The sequence below is a fragment of the Chiloscyllium plagiosum genome, unplaced genomic scaffold (genome assembly GCF_037043375.1).
Source record: "Chiloscyllium plagiosum isolate Xiang-an unplaced genomic scaffold, Cpla_swu_hap1 HiC_scaffold_27, whole genome shotgun sequence".
Taxonomy (NCBI): Eukaryota; Metazoa; Chordata; class Chondrichthyes; order Orectolobiformes; family Hemiscylliidae; genus Chiloscyllium; species Chiloscyllium plagiosum.
This window is the reverse complement of record NW_028270165.1, coordinates 39,801,716-39,821,444: the sequence shown is the minus strand read 5'-3', so window position 1 is coordinate 39,821,444 and position 19,729 is coordinate 39,801,716. Positions and strand designations below refer to the sequence as shown.

The 19,729-nt window shown below is 45.2% G+C and overlaps 2 protein-coding genes and 1 pseudogene across 3 annotated transcripts in view; 1 reads left to right on the top strand and 2 right to left on the bottom strand.

Moving 5' to 3' along the window:
- Nucleotides 1–19,729, bottom strand: part of LOC148143696 (sulfhydryl oxidase 2-like) — a 565,239-nt gene that overhangs the window by 281,122 nt on the left and 264,388 nt on the right. The window lies entirely within an intron of this gene.
- Nucleotides 163–1,650, top strand: LOC148143709 (uncharacterized; annotated as a pseudogene).
- LOC148143704 (uncharacterized) overlaps nt 12,157–19,729 on the bottom strand; it is a 77,892-nt gene continuing 70,319 nt past the window's right edge. The window contains exon 5 of the mRNA XM_087975709.1: nt 12,157–12,791. Coding sequence (XP_087831835.1) covers nt 12,307–12,791 — 485 coding nt within the window. The 3' untranslated portion in view covers nt 12,157–12,306. The remainder of the gene's footprint in view (nt 12,792–19,729) is intronic.

Below are 19,729 nucleotides of genomic sequence, written 5' to 3'. Positions count from 1 at the left end.
AAACATTTTGGTTCCTGTTTCAGACCATTTTCAGCATTAGTGGGACTGAATGAGAGTCTCTACTGTTACAGCGCACTGTGTGTAAAGCCTGAAACAGTTATACAGCAAGGAAAGAGGAATTTACCGTGGGCAGGGGCCGTACACAGGACTGTAGCTGCAGCCATGGTGAAACCAGAGGAATCCCACACCGTGGAGAAACCGTGAAAGTGTTGCGACTGTGGGAGAGGCTTCCATGCCCCATCTGTCCCGGAGATTCATCAGCGAAGTCACACCGGAGAAAGGCCATTCTCCTGCCCTGAGTGTGGGAAAGGCTTTACTTGCTCCTCCCGCCTGCTGGACCACCGCCGAGTCCACACTGGGGTGAAGCCATTCTCCTGTCCTGAGTGTGGGAATGGCTTCATCTACTCCTCCCACCTGCTGGCCCACCAGAGCGTCCACGCTGGGGAGAGGCCCTTCCCCTGCTCTAAGTGTGGGAAGGCCTTCAGCAAATCCTCGGTCCTGCTGAAGCACCAACGGGTCCACAGAGGGGAAAGGCCATTCAGCTGTCCTGAGTGCAGGAAGGCCTTCAGCGATTCCTCTACCCTGCTGAGGCACCAGCACGTCCACACCGGAGAGAAGCCATTCTCCTGCACCGAGTGCGGGAAGGGCTTTACCCGCTCCTCCACACTGCTGACCCACTGGCGGGTCCACACGGGGGAGAGGCCATTCAGCTGCCCTGAGTGCAGGAAGGCCTTCAGCGATTCCTCTGCCCTGAGTGCAGGAAGAGGTTTACGTTTTCCCGCAACTTGCGGAAGCACCAGCGGGGGCACCAGCGCTCACAACAATCAGATTCCACCGCTGACATTGCCATGAGTCCCCCCCCCAGGACTGATTCTCCTGACAGTGGGTGCAGTGGGAGAGTTGGTGCACTGTATTTGTTTTCTTTTGGACTGCAACCCCATGGTGGCTCAGGGGTGGCATGGTGGCTCAGTGATTAGCACTGTTGCCTCATGGCACTAGGAACCAAGGATCAATTCCACCCTTGGGGCGACTGTCTGTTTGGAGTTTGTGGAGGGTAGGAGAATGGATAAGATAAGAAACCGCTGCCTTTCTTGAGACAAGTCTCCCGGAGAGAAATTGCTGACTGATTGTCTGATCTGTTGATCCTCAAGTGCCCCATTGCCCTCAGTTAACTGGAGGAGGTCCACACAGATGTACCAAAGCCCCTCTTCGGACAGTAGAAGGAAGCCTGTGCAGACAGGGAATACATGCAAACATGAGGCGGGAATTGAACCTGGGTCCCTTATGCTATGAGGTAGCAATGCGAAGCAGTGTGCCACCCCAATATGTTATAAAATTTGAATAAACCTACTAAGTTGGAAATGTGTCCATACCACGAACATACTGTAAATGCATGGAAGCAGAAGTCCATCGGAATTGTCTTTGGGATGGATCCAAAACTTACTTAGTTAATGATTGAAAAACTTTGACCTCTGGAACTGTCTGCCAGAGAGTGTGTTGGATCAGATTCAATTATGGATCATTAAACTGAAAAGGAAAGCAATTGCAGTGTTCAGTGAAGAATAGTAGAAGGTACTGTAGTGGATGTCAGAATATGTGTTTCCTGATTGGGGTTGTTCACTTGCTCCTGTTACCATTTCAGGTTGCTAACCTTTCGTTAGCATCCTGCACATGTTGGGAATTTTTCTCCTTTCTAGTATCTACTTGAGTGACACAGTGACAAATCTAGTTTATGAATTGTTCCTGTGATATCTCATGAGAGGGTTTATGATATTCAAATTGTTGTGGGTCACAGTGTGTCCAAGCGAGGAAAAACAAAATGTTCATCTTAAATGTTTCATTTTAAACAATGGAAATAAAATTAATGTTTGGAAAACACAACTTGCTGTGTAGTAAGATAATCAGAAATAGGTATGGGAGTAAGTAATTGACCGTTGAGATGCTCTGTCTTTCATTTATCTAAATTCTCTTTCCTGCACTTGTTTTTTCATGACTTCAATTGCTGCAGTGACTACACTCCAAAAGCTTGTGATTTCAACATTAGAGCATAAGAACGAGGAGCAAGAGTCAGCCTTCCGGCCCTTCGAGTCTGCTCCCACCACTCAATAAGATCATGACTAATCTTTTCGTGGACTATGCTGCACTTACCTGCGTTTTCACCATATCCCTTAATTCTTTTATTTTTCAAAAACGTATCTACTGCTTCTAGTGATTGCTGAAGTAATGTCAAATACTTCCCTGGGCAAGGAATTCCATAGATTAACAACCCTCTGGGTGAAGAAGTTTCTGCTCAGTTCAGTTTTAAACCTGCTTCCTCTCATCATGAGGCCATGCGCTCTTATCCCAGTCTCACCGAGCAATGCAACATCCTATTTCTATTTCTTTCATAATTTAATATATTTCTGTAAGATCCCCTCCAAACAAACCTGCTGGACTATAACCTGGTGTCATGTGACTTATGACGAAAACATTTGTTGTTCCGCATCCTCACAGCAGTGGGAGTTCAGGGCTCGAAGATAGGGACACTACCACTGCGCCATAAAAAACCTCTGCAGCAAATAGGTCCTCTTCTACTGAATGAATGGGGAGAGGTTTCTTCCCAACATGGGATACAAATATTATACCCTCAGAGCCCATTACACTAAATTGAGCCTCTTCGGTTGAATGAATGGATGCGGAGGTGCCAGAGTTGAATTGGTTGATAACGTTAAAAATCACATCTTCCCCCTGAATATGTGACACTACCGCTATAGACCCAAAGCCCGTTGCAGGAAATTGGGTCATCTGCTGTTGAATGAATGAACGGGAATGAAAAGAGCGGATACACACTGACATGATTGTGAAATTCCCCACCAATCCCAAAGCTTGTGGTCGGTACCGACTAATTGGAGAGAGAGATTACAGAAGGTTGGACCAACACGACGCGGAATGCCAGCTGCCATTGGTCAGGTGGAGTAAGGTGCGCTCTGATTGGAGGGGACGCGGATGACGCGCGTCACTGAAGGAGGAGACGGAAAGAAGAAGAAAAACAAAGATGGCGGCGCGAGGCTGCGGTTTTCTCATCGACTCAGCGGGCGGTTTCTGACGGAGGGAGGGGGCAGACAGGCATCGTTTACCTCAGAAAATACCTTTAAAATACATTTCAAATGAAAGCCAGAACTTTTCAAAAAAACGTTGTGAAGAAAAGGAGACAGTCCCCGGTGGCGTTTATTGTTTATTTTTGTATAATTCCTGGGGCCCAGGAAGAGGGAGGTGACAGTTATCGGGTGAACGAGAAAACAAATTAAAAATGTCGGCGCTGGAAGAGAGAGAGCCGGCGCCCCCGGCTTCTTCGGCGGCGGCCGGAGCCCAGGAGCTCAACAACCCCCCGGAGCTGGAGGAAGGTCCAAGCTCCAAGAAGCGGGGGGAGGGGTGCGGCTGGAGGCTGGATTTGCTCAAGGCTTGTATCTATTAACTTATTTAAATGGTACCTACTGTATGGGGCTATGGTTTACATTAAAACCGGAGGGTCCTGTCAGAGTGTTTGTTTATATTTAGCAGTTGTAGTTGGTAAAATACACTCCCTGGTGGAGCACCTTCTATGATGTTGCATTTCTTGCCTTCTGCCCTTCCCCCATTTGTTTTCTCTCATCTTGATTTTACTTTTTTTGGTCAAATTTAATTTCATATTAATGAGAGTTGGTGTTCACTGTGTGTTATTAATTTGTTTGTTGAATTACTGTAAGAAAAAAATTAATGGTGTCATGTCATTTCTGATGTCAGAGTTTGACATTGAATGTGCAGATGTGAATACCAATAAGTTGTGAAAATAAATCAAGAACTTGTGGTTCTAAAAAAAAAGCAGTTCACTGATATTAATGGCATTGTCTCATTTGAGGATGATGATTTGAGTCTGACCAACAAACCGTTTCATGTAGTCACTCAATTTAATTAAAATTTTCTTTAACTTAATTAAAGAAAATAACCCTGGCAGGCTAAAATTTGTACAATTTGTTTATAAGATTTATTTATATGTCCCTTGCTCTCGATGTGGTCTCTGCCACATTGGGGAGACTGGACGCCAACTTGCAGAACATTTCAGGGAACAGCTCTGGGACGCCAAAATGAAACGACCCCACCGCCTTGTGGCTGAACGCTTTAACTCCCCCTCCCAATCCGTCAAGGACACGCAAGTACTCTGGTGCCTTCCCCTCCAAGCTCTAGCTACCTGACGCTTGGAGGAAGAACATCTTGTCTTCTGCCTTGGGACCCACCAACTACATAGGATCAATGTAGATTTCACCAGTTTCCTTATTTCCCCTCCCCTCCCCCCACACCACACACCTTGTCCCAGATCCAGAGTTGAAAAATGTGGTGCTGGAAAAATGCCTCGAGGCCATGCCTCTAGGAATTCCCTGGCTGTTCTCTGGCATGGCACTCATCCACAGATTCTATCAACAAACACATTGACCTGGACCCAATATACCGGCCACTGCAGCAGACAGTTGGAACTGACAACCGGAAGCGGCAGAGACAAACCACTATAAATGCTGGAGGAAACATCACAGAAGCGCTTCACAAGAGGCTCCCAAGCACTGAGGATATCACCTAGACAGGAGATGAAACGTCTGCAACAAAAATTCCCAGCTCGGCGAACAGAACCACAACAATGAGCACCCGAGCTACAAATCTTCTCTCAAACTTTGAATTGAGCATAGGAGTTGGGACATCCTGTTGCAACTGTCACACGAGCCACACAACACAAGGCGTGGTCCTTCTCTGACTTACCATCCCTTGGAATATCGGGGTGAAGACACCCCTTTAATTGTAACATTCAGGAAATATGCCTTATTTCAACAAAAATGTGCTGTGCTCACAGATGTTTGGACAGAGAAAGGGAGTTGCAGTCTGGAGTGAAACTCAACCTTCATTCAGAAAGAGAGGAGCAGCAGTAGCTTCAGAAGCTCACCGTCCAACTTGCGCATTCAGACAATAGGGGGGCTCTTCTGGCCAAAATCTGGAAATGAAGCAATGTCTCCCCCTTTCCATTCCTTATCCTGGGAGGGAGAGAGAAAGGGGGAAGCACTGTTCACTTGCAACAACGGGAGGCAGTATGAATACAAGCAGGGAGCAGACTCTGCAAAAGTCAGGTTCAGTCGGCTTCTTCTGAAATATTCTGTGCAATCCTGGTCTCCCTCCTATAGGCAGGATGTTGTGAAACTTGAAAGGATTCAGAGAAGAGTCACAAGGCTGTTGCCAGGGTAGGAGGGTTTGAACCACAAGGAGAGGCTGAATAAGATGGGGCTGTTTTACCTCGAGCATCGCAGGCTGAGTGTGTGTTTTTTAAAGAGGTTTATAAAAACTTGAGTGTGGATGGGGTGAATAGACAAGGTCTTTTCCCTGGGATAGGGGGAGTGCGGAACTAGAGGGCATAGGTTTAGGGCGAGAGGGGGGAAATTTAAAAGGGACCTTGCAGTCAACCTTTTTTTTGCAGAGGGTGAAGCGTGTATGGAATGAGCTGCGGAGGAAGTGGTGGAGGCATCTGGATGGTTATATGCAAAGGAAGGGTTTAGAGGGATATGGACCAAGTGATGGCAAATGGAACTAGACTAATTTTGGATATCCGGTCGGCATGGACAAGTTAGATTGAAGGATCTGTTTCTGTGCTTTATGTCTCTGACTGTATGACTGGTGAAAAGCGTTGGCATTCGTCGAAACATTTATGCAACAGAAAATTATAAGAGGGTAAAGATAAGCCTCACGTCATTGATCCATGAATCCCGGTGCAGTATGGATGTATTTCCAGTAATAGAGTCAGTATGGCATGGAAGGAGTCCAAAACGACGGCTTCTTTTACAAAAAGTCACACTTAAAACTTAAATCTGAGTCTTCTGGAAATGTAAGACAACCGTGCGTTAATATAAGACAGATAAGTCTGGGGTATATGTGACATATTTAATGGAATGTTTATGGCTCTAAAAGCCTGATTTGCAGTTGTTTCTGGGCTCATAATATTGCACTGCAGCATATTGTATATCTTCAGTAAGAACGTCAATACCGCATGATAGATGTCCATTCAGCAACTTGAGTGAACTCTTCCTGGAGTATGCAATCCACCACATTACCCTGCTGTATACATTTACGTATAGATCAGCACAAAGATCTTGGGTATTAAGAGAGGAAAGAATGATCCACAGAAACTAGAAATGTGTGTTCTGATTTTCTATTGTGGACTGACAGCGATGACCTTTGCAATCTCTTTCCACAGGAATATTACAAGAGAAGAATTTGGAGGCAGAAATCTCAGACCAAACATCACATCGAAGTCTGACAATCGCTTGATTCACCAGGACTTGGATATAGATGGCCTTGTAAACAAAGGGGAGAAGGTCTGTCTGCTTTGTTAGGTTTTAAATGTCAGTGTGACTGGAAACTCACAGAGTCTTACATACCCACACACCAGAGTAGTGACTGGAACATGTTTTACAGAGTTCTCCAATTATCAGACGGTTCACCAGTAACACCACACCTATGCTGTAAGTGTGAGCGAGTTTCAACTGATTGTTGAACCTGGAGAAATACGAGGACACCTGCACCATGGAGAAATCATGAAAATGCAGGGAGTGTAGGAACGGTTTCCCTTCCCCGCCTGCCCGATATTCATCAGCATTTATATACCGGGCCATTCACCTGCATTCAGCACAGGAAAGGCTTCACTCAGTCGCATCACCTCCTGGTCAACATTGGGGAGAAACTGCTCATCTGCCCTGTATGCTGAAGCAGATGAAGGACATTTTTTTTTTATCCTGGATGGAGCATACTGCAGGTATACCTGAAATAGATACATTTGTCTCTATCCCATTGAGTCTCCAGCACAGAGCCAGTCTGGGCTGCTCAATTGGTGTCTCAGTGTTTATTCTGCACCTGAGCCTACATCCACCCCTCTTCATTGCTCCCCCATCTCCCCTCCATCAGCATAAAGATATCCCCCACTTTTCGAAAGTTCACTTTACACTACTTCACTTTAACAAAAGACCTACATTAATACCTGTTCTCACAAACCGAAAGAAATCCGAAGAGGATTGTCACTTTTACAAAGAAAGGCATAATATAAATTAATTCATGGTAATTGCTTCTTCGCTTTAGGCCATTTCGGCTTATGAAAGGAACACTCTACTTTCAAATAGTGGGGGAAAGCTGTATCAATACAATACAGCACAGTCACAGGCCCTTCTCACTTGCTTTAGGCACACAGACCCCCTCAAGCCTGTGCTACTTCTTAATTCTTACTTAGACCTGCTATTTATTGCCCATGTGTGGCTTCTGTTCCTCTATTCACCTCCCCTTCATGCGTCTATCAAGATACACCTTAAACGTTGTTAAGGTGCCTGCTTCCATTACCTCCACTGGCAGTGCGTTCCAGAAACCCACCACCCCTCTGTGTTAATTCCCCACCCCCACCACTTTCCCCCCAAACAGTCCTTGAACCTCTTTTAGTTGAACTTTCTACTTTGGAGGGAAAAAAACACCTCTGACTATCATAGAATCCCTCCAGCGTGGAAACAGACCATTTAGCCCAACAAGACAACACTGGCCCTCTAAAGATTAACACATAGAGACTCGTTTTCTGACCCCCATTATCTACATTTACTCCTGACTAATGCACCGAACTTACACATCCCTGAACATTGGGGCAATTTACACACAGACAATCCAACTTATCCTGCCTCTCCCTGGACGCTATGGGTAATTTAGCATCGCCAATCCACCCTAACCTCTACAAGTTTGGATTGTAGGAGGAAACCCGAGCACCCGGAGGAAGCCCACACAGACACGGGAGGTGGGGTGCAGGGACAATGTGCCAACTCCACACAGATAGTTGCCTGAGACTAAAATCGAACGCAGGTCTCTGGCACTGTGAGGCGTCAGTGCGAACCACTGAGCTACCCTGCCACCCCTGTCCAGCCAATCTGTGTATCTCAGCCTTTTGTCGAGGTCTCCTCTCAGCCTCTGTTTTTCCAAAGAAAATAATCCAGGTTTATGCCTCCTCTGCTCATAACGAGAGCCCTCCAGACTAGGCAATGTCCTGGTGAACCTTGCCTGTACCCTCTACCAGAGCACCCACATCCTTCCAGTAGCACCGTGACCAGAACTACACACTATATTCTGAATGTGGCCATAATAAACAGCTGTAACGTAACTCTTACACTCAAGGAAGTGTGCTGTGTTCTTTCTTGACCACCGTGCCCACCTGCATTACCACTTCCACGGATCTATATGCCAAGATCTCTCTGTATGCCAGTGCTCCTATGTGTTCTGCCATTTATAATACAATTCTTATATTTCCTTCATCTCTATCGAGCTTCACCTTAACTGTCTTTCTCTCTTCATCTCTTTTCCCCCCTTCTCATCCCTCCACACATCAGCATATCATAAGACCATAGCAGCAGAAATTAGGCCATTCAGCCCATTGAGTCTGCTTCGCCATTCAATTATGGCTGATAAGTTTCTCAACCCCATTCTCTCCCTTAACCCTTGATCCTCACGAACCTATCTATCTCCGTCTTAAATATATTCAGTAACCTGGCCTCCGCAGCCTTGTGGCAGTGAATTCCATAGACTCACCACACTCTGGCTGAAGGAGCCTCTCTTCCCTCTGTTCTAAAGGGTCTTCCCTTGACGCGAAGGCTGAGCCCTCAGGTTCTAGTCTGTCCTACCAATGGAAACACCTTCCCAACATCCACACCGTTCATTATTTTGTAGGTTTCAATTAGATTCCCTCTCATCCTTCTGAACTCCATGAAGTATAAACCTAGAGTCCTCTAATGTTCTTCATATGTTAAATTTTTCATTCCTGGACCATTCTTGTGAACCTCCTCTGAACATGTTCTAGGGCCAGTACATCCTTCCTGAGATATGGGGCCCAAATCTACATACAGTACTCTAATTGTGGGCTGACCGGAGCCTTACAGAGCCTCAGAAGTACATCCCTGCATTTATATTCAAGTCTGATCAAAATAAATGCCATCATTGCATTTGCCTCCCCAACTACTGACTCAACCTGTAAGTTTACCTTGGAGAGAATCCTGGAGTAGAACTCCATAGTCCCTTTTCACATCAGATTTCTGAATTTTCTCCCCATAATCCTTCTGTTCCAGAGTAGCAGCAGAGATTTCCAGACACCTCGATTGTTTTCAGGGATACCAAGGGATCTTGGGAATTGCCAGTATCTCAGGAGGAGGCAGAGGGGAATGTGGTGTGGTCCTGTAAACTGCAGAACTTTCCAACTCCCTGAATCAGCAGGAACTCTTTCTGGACCAAGAAACAAAAGGGCCACTGAGAAACTGCTACATCAGGAGGTAGAAATTAGGCCATTCAGCCCATTGAATGGTGGAGCAGACTCAATCATTCTTAAGTATCAAGGGTTACAGAGAGAATTGGGTTGAGAAACGTATCAGCCACGATTGAATAGTGGAGCAGACTCAATGGGCTGAATGGCCTAATTTCTGGTAGTTAACCATCCCTGGGAAGAAGGACGCAAAACAACAAGATGTTTCCTGGGACAGATGAGCGAAGTGTTTAATAAGCTCATGATAAAAGGACAATTAAGTTTGTCTGTGGAAGGAAGGCCCTGACGTAAAGGGTTTTTTTGCAGGAAACGCTGTATCAAACAAACCACTAAACCTCGAGGATAAGAAGGTAAGCTACAGACCGGAGATCTCCAGAAGTATGGGGAGGTGGTGTTAGAATCTAAAGAAGCATCACATCACAGATTTGAAAGCGAGGAATCTCCACCAGAATTCAACCAGAATGATGTCGCAGCTGTACTTGGAAGAAGAATGCTGCACTGAATCCCTGGACACTTCCAGAGACAGATACTGTTGGGGGAAACTCAGTTAAATTCTGCCATCAATTGTGTGATAGCCAAGTTGTGAGTGAGGTTGAACTTGGTTACATAGAAGAATACAGCGCAGTACAGGCCCTTTGGCCCTCGATGTTGCGCCGATCCAAGCCCACCTAACCTACACTAACCCACTATCCTCCATATGCCTATCCAATGCCTGCTTAAATGCCCATAAAGAGGGAGAGTTCACCACTGCTACTGGCAGGGCATTCCATGAACTCACTACTCGCTGAGTAAAGAATCTACCCCTAACATCTGTCCTACACCGATCACCCCTTAATTTAAAGCTATGCCCCCTCGTATTAGTTGACTCCATACGTGGAAAAAGGTTCTCATGGTCAACCCTATCTAAACCTCTAATCATCTTGTACACCTCTATCAAGTCACCCCTAAACCTTCTTTTCTCCAATGAAAACTTGAGGAGTTTTATTTTTGGTTGCTACATACAATAAAGTGTTAATCATTGTTTCAGCAGTTAATTGTGTGCAGTTTCTGAGTTAAGAGCCAAATTAAGACGATTCACCCACAACCACAGTGGGATTCATGTTGACTCCATTGCATTCAGCACTACATTAGGTCAATACTTTTATAAAGCAAAGGCTGACAGCCACACCTATCTCAAACAGAAACACCCAGAGGAGCGTGTCACCCAATAATCTGTAAAATTAGCATGAAAAGTGGTGTAACCTGCTCTAGTGATAAGAATAAATCCCCAACACTTTAAAATCAACAATCAGCAATTTATTTATCCAACTCTCACGGTGAACAAATGAACAAAAGTATTAACATACTGGATACAGGCCAGGAGCAGATGGGTGGCACTAGTTTAGTTGGGGATCATGGACTGGTTGGTCTGAAGGGTCTGTTTCCATGCTGCATGACTCCATAGCACAGAATGAATGGGGATCCATCCCAAAGATGATAAAGGTTTCAAGCACCACCTTAGGCAAATGTGTGGACACCCCTCCAGATAACTGAGGGCAGTGGGACACTGAGGGTCAGTAGATCAGTCAGCCAGCTAGTTCTCTCCAGGAGACTTCTCTCTTAAGAAAGGAAGTGGTTTCCTGCCCCATCAGCCAGATTATCCAGTTTGGATTAGGTCCTATATTTCCAACAAAACAGGGCAGTATCTATAACAAATATGTTATTAAACTTGGAAGTGTGCTGAAGACATTTCCAAGGATGTTACCAGGATTCAAGGGTCTGTGTAAAAGGGAGAGGTTGGACAAGCTAAGATATTTTTATTTAGAGGATTAAGAGTCTGAGAGAGGCCCTTAGAGAAGTGAAGAGATCATGAGAGGGTGAATGCACGGGGTTGGGGAAGTGAGGGCTAGAGGGCATCAGTTTAAGTTTAGAGGAAAAAGAATAAAAGGGAATGTGAGGGGCAACATTTCTTTTCACGCAGACGGTGGTACACATATGGAATGAGATGCCAGCGGAAGTGGTTGAGGTGGGTACATTAACAACATTTAAAAGGCATTTGGGCAAATACGTGGATAGGAAAGGTATGGTAGGAAATGGGCCAACTGCAGGGAAATGGGCTTAGTGTTGATGGACAGTTTGGTCAGTGTGGACCATGTTGGGCCGAAGGGCCTGTCTCCTGCTGTAGGACTCTATGATTTGCATCTCTTTGTTGGTCAGACAGTTTTGAGTTTCCAAATGGAACATCTCACAATCAGGCTGAATAAAATCCAATCTCATTCGTCAACTCTGATGCGGAGGTGCTGGTGTTGAATTGGGGTGGACAAGGTCAGAAGTCACACGACACCAAATGAAGTGATGAAGGAGCAGCACTCATGAAAGAGCAATGCTCCTAATGCTTGTGATTTCAAATAAACTTGTTGCACTGTAACATGGTGTCGTGTCACTTCTGACTTCTTCAACTCAAACTTGATGGGATACTTTGTCCAACTCGGCATATTTTATCAAGATTGCTTGGAGGAATTCTTTTTTTTAAAGATTAGATTCCCTACAGTATGGAAACAGGTCCTTTCGCCCAACAAGTCCACACTGGCCCTCCGCAGAGTAACCCAGCCATTCCCCTATCTCTATTCCTCTACATTTACCCCAACTAATGCACCACACCGACACATCCCTGAACACTATGGGACAATTTAGATGGGCCAATTCATCCTAACCTGCACACCTTTAGACCACGGGAAGGAAACCAGAGCACTCAGAGGTAACCCATACAGACGTGGGGCGTGCAATGTGAAAGCTACACACAGACTGTCTCCCCAAGCGTGGAATTGAACCCAGGTCAGCATCGTGAGGCAGTGGTACTAACCACAGAGTCACCATGCCACCCCTGAGCCACGTAGGTGGGCTTGGTGGGGGTGAGTCCAGCACAAAACACAAAAGCTCGCTGCACCCACTGTCAGAATGGGCAGGAGGTTCAGCCCTGGGGGTGACCCACTGCAGCGTCACTGGTGGAATCTGATTGTTGGATGCACTGGTGCCTCCGCAAGTTGCAGGACAATGTGAACCTCCGCCCGCAGTCGGGGCAGGCAAACGGCCTCCCCCCCGGTGTGGACCCATTGATGGGCCAGCAGTTTGGAGGAGTGGGTGAACCCCTTCCCGCACTCGGGGCAGCTGAATGGCCTTTCCCTGGTGTGGACCCGCTGGTGGGACAACAGGTCAGAGGAATTGCTGAAGGCCTTCCCGCACTCTGGGCAGCCAAAGGGCCGCTCCCCCGTGTGGACCCGCTGATGGACCAGCAGGGAGGAGGAATTGCTGAAGGCCTTCCCACACTCTGGGCAGCTGAAGGGCCTCTCCCCCGTGTGGACCCGCCGGTGCCTCAGCAGGTTGGAGGAATCGCTGAAGGCCTTCCCGCATTCAGGGCAGCTGAATGGCCTCTCCCCCGTGTGGACCCGCCGGTGCGTCACCAGGTTGGAGGAATTGCTGAAGGCTTTCCCGCACTCATGGCAACTAAAGAGCCTCTCCCCTGCGTGGAATCGCTGGTGGGTCTGGAGGTTGTCCACCCAAGTGAATCCTTTCCCGCACATGGAGCAGTAAAACTTCCTCTCACTAGTGTTTATATGCTGGTGGGCCAGCAGGACACAGGAGCAAGTAAAGCCCTTTGCCCGCTTGGGGCAGGAGAACGGCCTCTTCCCAGTGTGATTGCACTGATGAGCCGCCAGGACAGATGGGACATGGAAGCCCTTCCCGCAGTCGCCACAACTCCATGGTTTCTCAACAGGGCGTGTTTCCTCGGGTTTCTCCATGGCCGAAGCTTCAGCTGCACACACACGTGTACAACCCTGCCATGAATTCTTCTTTCCAGGCAGTAGAGTTGTTTGAGGCTCCACACTCAGTGCGCTGCAATAGTAGGGTCTTTCAACCAGTGCCCCCGTACTCAAACAGGGACCAAAAAGAAAGCTTTGCTCCTTCTCACAGAATCATAGTTAAAAATTGTTGCGGTCCTGATGGATTGAGTAACTATCAGACATTGATGTGAAAGTGAGGATTGGAGACACTGGAGAGTCAGAGTCAAAAACTGCATCGCTGGAAAAGGGCAGCACGGCAAGCAGCATCAGAGAAGCAGGAGAATCAACATTTTGGACATAAGCCCTTTATCTGTTGAATTGAAACTTGTGTCTTCAGACTGTAATCTTTTCTTACAGACTGTCTTCAGATAGTCTGTAAGAAAAGATTACAAAAGTCATCACTGCCAGTCCGGTTTTTTTTATAGATATTTTTATTAGAAATTTAACATTTTAACAAGTTTACAAAAATAAACAAAACTCTCAGATATAAACATTGATATACAATTAACTCAAATATACAATAGTCAAAATTTAACAAAAAAAAACGAAAAAGAAGAAAAAACAAACAAAACTCAACTATCTACTAATCTAACCTACAACTAACCAGAGTGTATATTTAAGTCTCTTACACGCTCGGAATGTGTTAACATCAGATGTAATAAAACCCGTATTCGTGCGGGATTCCTCCCCCGAGGGGCCCCGGACCAGCCAGGTTTGTAATCTCAATTAAATAAAAGCCCTTGTTAGGATAGCCAAAATATCTGTATTTGTGTAATTCAAAAAGGGCTGCCATATTTTATAAAATAATTCAGTCTTTCGGTGCACCATATTTGTAAGGAAGTCAAGGGGAATACATTCCATAATTAATCTGTGCCAATTTGAAAGTCCAGGGTGGCCCTCAGCCGCCCAGTTCACCAAAATATTTTTCCTTGCACGAAAGAAAGAATAGAAAATAGTCTCTTCCCGTACGTGTCCAGGGAGGGAAGGTTCAAAAAGCCCAAGAGGAGAGATACAGGGTCCACTTTAATTTCCGTTCCTAAAATTTCTGTCAGGGTACTTGCTACTTTAGTCCAATATCTACGGATCTTATGACAGGTCCATAGGCAATGTACAAGAGTGCCCACCTCTATTTTGCATTGAGGACACATTGGAGATGCTCCTGCCTTAAATTTTGCCAATCGAAACGGTGCTATATGGGCCCTATGAAGTATCTTCAGCTGGATAGCCTGGGTTCTGTTACAGATAGTAATTCTTCTAGCATTTTCCCAAATATCATTCCACGTTTCTATAGAGATTTCTAGTCCCAAATCCTGATCCCATGTTTTAAGCAGATTATCCATATCTCCCGATACTTCATCATGTAGTAAATGATAAATAGTACTGACGGAAGATACCCCCACTGGTCCACAAATTTTACAACACTGGGTGCAACCTCCCCTACCTAATTTAAACCAGCAATATAGAGAAGGTTTAACCCATGTGGTAATCTGTGAAAATTCAAGAACCAAGAAACTATTCCCAAAGGTCAGTATTTAAAGTAAAAATCAACAACTTTATTTATTAAAGTCTAACGGAGAATAATTAATTAACAACTATTTACAACTCCTGTCTCTAACCTATCTTGTACCTTCCCCTGTATGATATCAGTCCAATAAAAACTCTGATTAAGATTTACCGAAAGATTCAAACTTTAAACCCAGCCAGCTGTTAAATCTTCTCTTTGTACCTTCCTCTGAAGATTTGCTCTCCAGGTCAGTGTCGATGTTTTTTCTCTGTGCAGACTCCTTCTCTGGACAGGTACCTCTCAGAGTTCTCACTAGCAGCCTACATTTGTTGGTCTTTTGGCAGTTCTCCTGTAACTGTTTAACTTTTTTTTTGATTTTGTACTCCAAAGCATCAAATCGTTTCATTGGTGTTAATATTAGATTGGATTAAATTCCCTACAGTGCGGAACCAGGCCCTTCGGCCCAACCAGTCCACACTGACACTCCAAAGAGTAACCCACCCAGACCCATTTCCCTCTGACGAATGCACCTAACACTACGGGCAATATAGCATAGTCACTTCACTTGACCTGCACATCTTTGGACTGTGGGAGGAAACTGGAGCACCCAGAGCAAACCCACGCAGACACGGGGAGAATGTGCAAACTCCACACAGTCAGTCACCCAAGGCTGGAATCGACACTGGTGGTGTGAGGCAGCAGTGCTAACCAATATTCTCAAAATACTAAATTCAAACTTGATTGGAATTCAGTATTTTGGGGCAAGATTTTAAATCGATTGGCCAAAATTGAGTATGTTTTTGTCTCCAGGCAACCCAGCTACTGAGCTGTTCGACCAAATGTTAAATTGTTACCTTGTTCAGAACGTTTGGTGCTATGTCAGGTGGTTCTGCTCACTAATCAACCTCTTGAAGGTAGAATACACCTCTACACCTTCTAACAGAACCAATTTTTCAAGACTAGGAATCGGCCATTCACCCCTAACAGGCGAAACTGAGTACTGCAGATGCTGGAGATTAGAGTCAAGAATGTGGTGCTGGAAAAGCACAGCAGGTCAGGCAACATCCGAGGAGCAGGAAAATTGACATTTCGGGAAAATTGACATTTCGAGCAAAAGCCTCATTCACCCTGAACAGCCTGTCCTCAACTGCACATAGTTCAAAGCAAGTTTGAGAAAGATGGTTGCAGCTTTGTCTTCATATAAAATTGAACATGCATTCAAACTTTCATGCTGTTTCTGAATATATTATGTTAGCTATTCTCAATTTGAAAGATCAGCCATTTCTCGTGCACCCCCATCTCCCAGGCAGTTTCATCACCAACCATTCTCTCTCTCTCTCTCTCTCTTCTAAGAGCTTGATACAGCGATCAAAGAGAGCTTGAGGCATGAGAAAGTTCAGTGGGAGTTGGAAGAGATACAGAATGGACAGGGTGACAGAGTGTGGGGGCCATTGTGAGACTGGGGGGAACAGAGGGTGGTGGGGGCTGAAAGGAAAGACTCAGGGGTCAAAGGGTGGAGGAAGAGAATGAGGGGGAGAGAGAGAGAAAATGGGGGGCACAGAGTTGCGGGGTGAGAGAGAATGGATGGGGGCGGTGGGTGGGGAGAGAGACAGCACAATTCCCACCTTCCCCAGGACTGGGGCAGTGTCCCATGAACTGGAGCCTACTCCTCCCACAGCAGGTCATTTCTCAATCCACATATGGCTAAAGGAGAAGAATTATATAATCCCTGCAGGCCATTTCACCTATCAAATTCACACCGACCTTCCACACAGCATCCCACCCAGACTCATCAACTTACTCTACAGCCCTGCAGTTCCCCATGGCTAACCCACTCTAACCTGCACATCCCTGGACACTTTAGCACAGCCGATCCATCCGAAACTGCAGATCCTTGGACTGTGAAAGGAAACCGGAGCACCCAGAGGTAACCCGCGCAGACAGAAGGGGGAGAACATACCAAAGTTCACACAGACAGTCATGAGAAGGTGGAATCAAATCGCTTCTAACAATTCTCCCATACCTGCAAAACCCTGAGCACCATGGGTAATTTAGCAGGGCCAATCCACCCTAACCTGGGCAAAGCTAAAAATCACATGACGCCCGTCCAACAGGTTTATTTGGAAGCACTAGCTTTCGGAGCACTGCTCCTTCATCAGGTGGTTGTGGAGTATAAGATCATAAGACACTGAGTTTACAGCAAAACATTACAGAGTCATGCCACTGAAATGATACATTGAAGAAACCTGGATTGTAAAGTTTTTCACCTTTGGAATGAGTTGCTGGTGTCATTAATATGTAAACCCCAGAACTTCTTATAAGACACCTACTCGAGATAACTTAAGGTTTTATAAGAAAAGATGACAACTTAGCTCAGACAATGCATTAAAGGTGTGAGGCCAGAGTCTGTCTGTATTTTTTCAGTCAGACTGGTTCTATTTCCAAAGTGGAATTTATAAAATATTCCATGTATTATCTGCCTGCAGATTGTGCATTTTTTGAGCAAAATAGATGGTATCTGCAAATACAAATTCACCCCATAGACCTCGGTGTGTGTGTGCACGCGCGCGCACACACGAGAGAGAGTAAAAGTCTAGTTCCATACTGTATATCTCTATGTCTATTGCATAACAGATGCTTTATTTCTGTTGATGTAAATATTGTTATAAATCATCGCTGGGTACTAATACTTAGATGTAAGGGAGAGAGAATTCTTCAATCAGGGCACTATAAGAATCCTGGCAGACCCTTATTTCTAGTTTACTTGCCAATGAACAGACACAAGCACCTGTTTAATTCTAACTTTTCGCCTTTTTTGTTATATTTTCTGGTATGATACTCTGTGTCTGGATGGTTGACAGGCTGGGAGATTGTGGGTTGGACTTTGATTGACTTTTATTGTTCCGGAAGGTGACAAAGGAGGTTAAAGCTTCAGCAGAAATGAAGCAGAGCTGAGAACGGACAACAACTGTGTGGGAACAGGGAGATCAATAGAGGACAAAGAAACCAGGACCTGAAATCCGAGCTGACACCAGACTACCCTGTGACCAGTGCTTTGATTAGCAGCGTCAGCCCTCTACGTTTACCTCGCTTCCCATTCGACTTGAATGCCACATCTCCCCTCAATATTTATGATCCAATCCTTGTCATCCTGAAGCTATGTCTCTGTAAGGAGTCCCAGATCATAATTAATCTCTTCAATGTGTGCAGTCAATTCATTCACTTTTGTTACGTTGCAGCGCTATTACGACACAGAGTAACACCCTCTGCTAAATTAAACCAGAAACACAGAAATGATTCACCCCACGCAGTAATATGTAAAAGTTTGAGAGGCAAAGTTCTATCCCAGAGGTAAATATTTAAAGTAAGAATTAACAACTTTACTCTTTATGTCCAACACAGAGTATTAAAACTCACAAAAATGCTGGGTTTTATAGTCCAAAACATCGGATCATTTTATTGGTATCAATATTATCAAAATACTTAATTCAAACTTGATTGGACTTTGGGGCAAAATTTAAACTGATTGGCCAAATTTGAATTTGTTTGTGCCTCATGGCAACCCAGTTGCTCTATTTCTGTTGACCAAATATTACATTCTCATCTTGTTTAGAACACTTTGTTCTGCTCAGCTTTTTAACTCCCTTCAAGGTACAGTACCTCTACCCCTTCAAGGTACAGTACCTCTACCCCTTCAAGGTACAGTACCTCTACCCCTTCATAACAAGCACAAATTCAGATACTGAGCTTTTAGTTTTATTGTTTGTAATCTTTTGAATCCAGTATTAATTGCTGGTTCGTTTATTCTCCTTGTTCCTTTCTATTTTTCTCTGACGTCCATTTTCCACATCACTACATTGCTTACCAACCTTGATTTGGATTGGCCATGCTAAATTGCCCATCGTGCCCAGGGATGTACAGGTTAGGTGGGTTAGCCAATGGGAAATGCAGGGTTATTGTTTCATAGTAATAGAAGTAGGAGTAGGCCGTTTGGCCTGTTGAGCCTGCTTCACCATTTATTAAGATCGTGGCTGATCTATCCATCATCTCAGCTCTTCTTACTTGTGTTATCTCAAACTCTTGATTCCCTAAGGGGTGGGGGCGTGAGGGGTGTATGAGCAGGATGCTCTTCGGAGGGGTCAGAATGGACTTGATGGGCTGAATAGCCAGCTTCCACACTGTAGGGCTTCTATGATTTACCGCAGTTGTGTTTGCCTCAGATCACAGCTCCCAGAATCTCCCACCTTCTGCAAATCGAAAGACAAATCCCACCCTGCCCTCTCGTATGTACGTTATCTAAATGCTTAATTGTTTCTAGTAAATACAGCCCACACCTCCCTCTGCTGCCAGTAACGTTTACAATGCTGATGAAACAATGCCATTCCTGCAGTACTGAAAATCGTAAGGCTTCTAACAATACCAGTTACTGATTCACCGCTCCTCCTGATGGACAACATTGGAAATACAATGTTGGAGGCTGGCAGAAATGAGCAGTTTAACTCAAAATTCCACCTAACCCTTCACTGGGCACCCCAATAAGCACACTGTCCTTACTGCTGGTAAGCCTTAAAGCACTTCACCCCCACAGTGCAATGATTCCCAATTTCCACCAAAATCCTAGACATACTCAGTTGCTGTCTCACCAATGAAATATTTCGTTGTCACTTCTTCTGCTTCCAGTAAAGGCAAAACACCTTTGAAAGCTGCTCTGAAAGTCCAATCTTCACAACAACACTTCTGCTTTCACACAAGATGATTAAAGTCATACAGCACAGAAACAGAGCCTTCGGTCCAACTCATCCATGCCGACCAGATATCCTAAACTCATCTAATTCCATTCGCCAGCATTTGGCCTGTATCCCTCTAAATCCTTCTTATTCACATACCCATCCAGATGCCTTTTAAATGTTGTAATTGTAGCAGCCTCCACCATTTCCTCTGGCAGCTCATTCCAAACATGCACTACCCTCTGTGTGAAAAAGTTGCCCCTCAGGTCCGTTTTAAATCTTTCCCTTTTCACGCGAATCCTATGCCCTCTAGGTTTGAAGTTGCCTACCATGGGGAAAGGATTTTGTC